This window comes from Formica exsecta, unplaced genomic scaffold (assembly GCF_003651465.1).
Source record: "Formica exsecta isolate Colony F162 unplaced genomic scaffold, ASM365146v1 scaffold2583, whole genome shotgun sequence".
Classification (NCBI taxonomy): Eukaryota; Metazoa; Arthropoda; class Insecta; order Hymenoptera; family Formicidae; genus Formica; species Formica exsecta.
The window spans coordinates 6717-10475 of record NW_021849851.1 but is presented as its reverse complement, the minus strand read 5'-3'; the positions used below and the strand labels follow the sequence as shown (position 1 = coordinate 10475).

Here is a 3759-nt window from a genome sequence, read left to right as displayed (position 1 = left end):
TTTCGGTGAACAACAAAGATGAAATGATACCGTGAGCGTTGCGGTCATTAAGTGGAACGGGCCCATGGCAGTCAGCCAATCAGCAAGCGAAACGCCATTGTCGCTTCTCTGATTATATAGGACTATAATATAGATCAGTGAGGAAAACCAAGCATTCATGTCATTTCAGTTAACCCATATATGTAATACTACTATATTGCTAGTCAAAGCTTGTGCGCGAGTGAACGCGGGAGCGCGAGGATAGCGTGAAATGGACACGCTTAGTAATAAAGGCAGTCAATTTATTAAGAACAATAAATAGTTAACAAGTTCTTTGTCGCTAAGATTTAGGCTAATTTTAACCGTGTCTGGTTCCGGCGAGCGACCGGGAGCGCAACGATAATCTCCGCGAGCGACGGATATATCGAATACCGCAAGCGACGGTATGAACGGAGCGATTCCGCGAGCGACGGAATAATCCGCGAGCGACGGATAGAATTTTGTAACGAATATTCGCGAGCTACGAATATTCTCGAAGACGCGAGATTTCGCGAACCACAAGCGATGGTTAACAGAAGAAAAGCAAGCTACTTTAACTTTTCCTAGCGAACGTCTCCGTACAAAGAATTCACACAGTCTCGGATAAATCTCGATTGAGTGCGCCCGGCGGTTCCCCGAGAGAGCCTTTATACAACCGTTCTTTTTGTGTTCTAGAATTTTCTACGTGTTTGTCTCAAAATTCGCGTCGGTTGTTATTTTCGATGATTAGTTAAAATTGAACGTTGTTATTACAATTTGTTTGTCGTTTTAGGCTCTCCCGGGTGACCGCTGCGTGGCCCGCATCGATAGGCACGAGCGATGCCGCTGGTCCTGACGCGATTCGCGTAGCGCCGCTGTCGAAGCGCGCTCTTATTTGTCGAGCGCGGTGCGACGCGCGAGATGGTGGCTACCGCGCCAATTTTTGAGCGCGCTTTGTAATAGCGCGCATTAGCGGATAATAATTTCTATAGTTCGGTTTCGAACATTCCGCCCGCCTCGTATTGTGGAACATACGAAGTTGACCGCTGTGTTGCCCGTCTTACCGCGTACTGATTATATGCGGCTAATGTCAGCTCGTGACGTTAAGGCGAGCGGCCGGCGGGGTGCGGTACGGCGCGATGGAATGCGCGTTCCATTCACAGTTTTTCGGCTACATGTTAATCGGCGTAGTATCGCGTATGTAATGCCGCGATGGCGTGAGTCTCGTGATTTTCTGGATACGGTGTCCGTTGTGCTGTTTCGTGTGGGTGTGTAACTGTGGAGTGGAGTGTGCTTGTATGAGTGTGTGTATCTGTGATGTGGCGTGTGCTGTGTCAGGCGTCTTCCTTGGTGAGGGCCGCCGTCGAGACGGCCTGAAGCGCCGAGCCGTCGCGAGGACGTGGGCGCGGGAAATACGGCGTCGGTCGAGTACGACGCGGTTGCGGCGACGGATGAAGGCGATCCGGAAGGCCCGCGTCGCTCGAGGTCCTTGCCCTTTGAAGGCTCGCAGTCTTGTCGGTCACGCGTGTTCGACATCTCTCTTGAAAACCGGCCGAGCCGGCTTCATCTGAGGTCGCGGAACGTCCTCTTGGAGAGGCTGCGGGGATGCCGCCCGCCATAGCGGACACGTCGACAGGTGCTGACAGCAACCCTTGCCGAACGCGCGACCGCTCCGGATCCCGTACACCTGGCGGATGGCCCCTAGCTTCAGCTTTCCGCGCAAAATCCGGCGATGACCAGTCTCGACGATGAACCGAGTGATGCCTGACTCTCCGGGCAAGATGATCTGGCGTCTTGAGAAGGCGAAGAGGGCGGATTTGTGCTGACCTTGGTGGATACCCTGAGGTTTTCTGAAAGAAGTTACGCTCGTAAGTATTTCGCTCAGCAGTTCGATCTCTTCGCTTCCTGAAGCGGGGCACTATTTCCGCGCGACCCTCCACGATTCGGCACTGGTGAATATGTGCCCGTTCAGCGAAGGGAGCCTCGTCGATAGCTCCCGATAGGATCCACCAGAGTGTCGTGTGTTGTGCCACCGGTTCGCGGTGTCTTCCCTTGCGAAGACCTTGGCGGATGATGGCAGTGTGGACGTCGGCTCCGAGTAAGATGTCGACCGGGTCTGAGGCGCGATATTCTGGATCGGCCAGCTCCAGTCCCTCCACATGCGGCCAAGTTCGTGCTCCGGGGTCTACGCCGCCAGCGTAGACTGAGAGCCGCGGAAGCACGAGCGCGTTGACAGATGTCACCGCTCCTCCGTTTTGGGGCGACAGTAATACAGTGACGCGACTCTTGGCCGTGCTGGATCTTTGCCCACCAACCACGAAGACACTGACGGCGGTCGGTAAGCGCGACAGTCTTAGCTTTAGCGCGAGGCGCTCGGAGATCACCGACGACTCCCTGGTCGACAAGTGCACGAGCGTTGTGGTTCACCCCGTACCTGTCAGCCACGCGAACGCGAGCCGTCGCGAGGAGCACGGAAGCAGATTGTTCGCATAGTCCCTGTGCGACGTGCGATGAAGTCGCGACCGCGTTTTCGCGATAGGCTTCGTGCAGCGAGGAGTGGTGACGCGCGTCACACACTGAACACGTCTTCTTGGAAGCGCATTCGTCTACCAGGTGCCGGCCCAGACAATTCAGGCAAAGCTTCCTGGCCTCGATAACTTGCTTCCGCTCTAGGCCCGTCTTCCGTCTGTACTCCTCGCAGAGCATCACGAAATGATCTTGCTGGCACAGAGCACAGCGGCTGCGTTTGGATTCCGGTTCGCTTTCCTGTTTGCGAGCGAGGTGGCTGCGAGTGGACCTGGGCGAGCTGTTCTCCTGCTTGCTCGTGGCACCGTCGGCTTTGATCGGCTGCATCGATTCCAAGGTGTGCAGGCGCCTGTCGAGGAAGAGCTCGAGGGTGTCGAACAACGGAGGCTCCTTGGTGTCACTTATGAAGTTCTCCCACTCGCGACGCAAACGCGGGTCGAGAAGTTCGACCGCTAGATAGACGAAGAGGTCCTCGCTACAATCGATCGGCCAGCCGATATTTTCCAGCGAGCTGACTGTCGACTTTAGGCAATGGAAAATGTTTCGAATATCGCCTGGCGATTCGCTCTTCATCCTTTGGAGCGAGAGGAAATTCGAGAGGTAAGCGCGCACTAACAAACGCTTATTCTCGTAATGCGATTGTAGCATTTCCCACGCACTTTCATAATTGTCTCCTGTTGTGGAGATATTTCGGATTAACAACTCTGCTTCACCTTTTAAGCAGGTCTTCATGTAGTGCAGCTTCTCTACCAGCGCTATTGAAGGGTCCTTCCCGATGATGGACTGGAACAAGTCACAGAACGCCGGCGTCCTCGTATCTCCCGGAGAAGCTGGGAAGCTGGATTCGCGGGAGAGTCCTACGGGATGCCGCTCGAAGCTCGTCTCCAGAGAGCCTCGATCCAGTCTTCGGGGAAGCTGGCTGAGCGAGAGCTTCTTCCAGCTCAAGGACAGCAGCGCGCTGGATCACATAGACCTCCTCTACTTGACCGAGAAAGTCCTTTGTCCCGTACTCATGTTTCCTGACTTTCGCTCCATACTCGGTGAACAGCAGTTCGTGTTGTTCCTCGAACTTCGTCCATTTAGCGTCCAGAAGCTTGAGCGTGGTTGCCACAAGCCCCTTATTAATTTTTGCTTGTCCTGCCTTCTTTAAATTGTCGTACGTGCAGGCGATACGACTGCAAAGCTCGTGCTGAGCTAGAATTAATTCTTCCATGTCCCTTTCAGGTCACTACAGCG

At 54.3% G+C, this 3759-nt stretch overlaps 1 protein-coding gene across 1 annotated transcript; it reads right to left on the bottom strand.

Annotated features, from left to right (window-relative positions):
* Positions 1–1331: 1331 nt before the first annotated feature.
* LOC115236639 lies at positions 1332–3255 on the bottom strand. The gene is made up of 2 exons (XM_029809225.1): positions 2432–3255; positions 1332–2322 (listed from the first exon to the last, which is right to left on the bottom strand). Exons 1-2 carry the CDS (start codon positions 3253–3255, stop codon positions 1332–1334), a joined length of 1815 nt encoding a protein of 604 aa, XP_029665085.1.
* Positions 3256–3759: the final 504 nt, after the last annotated feature.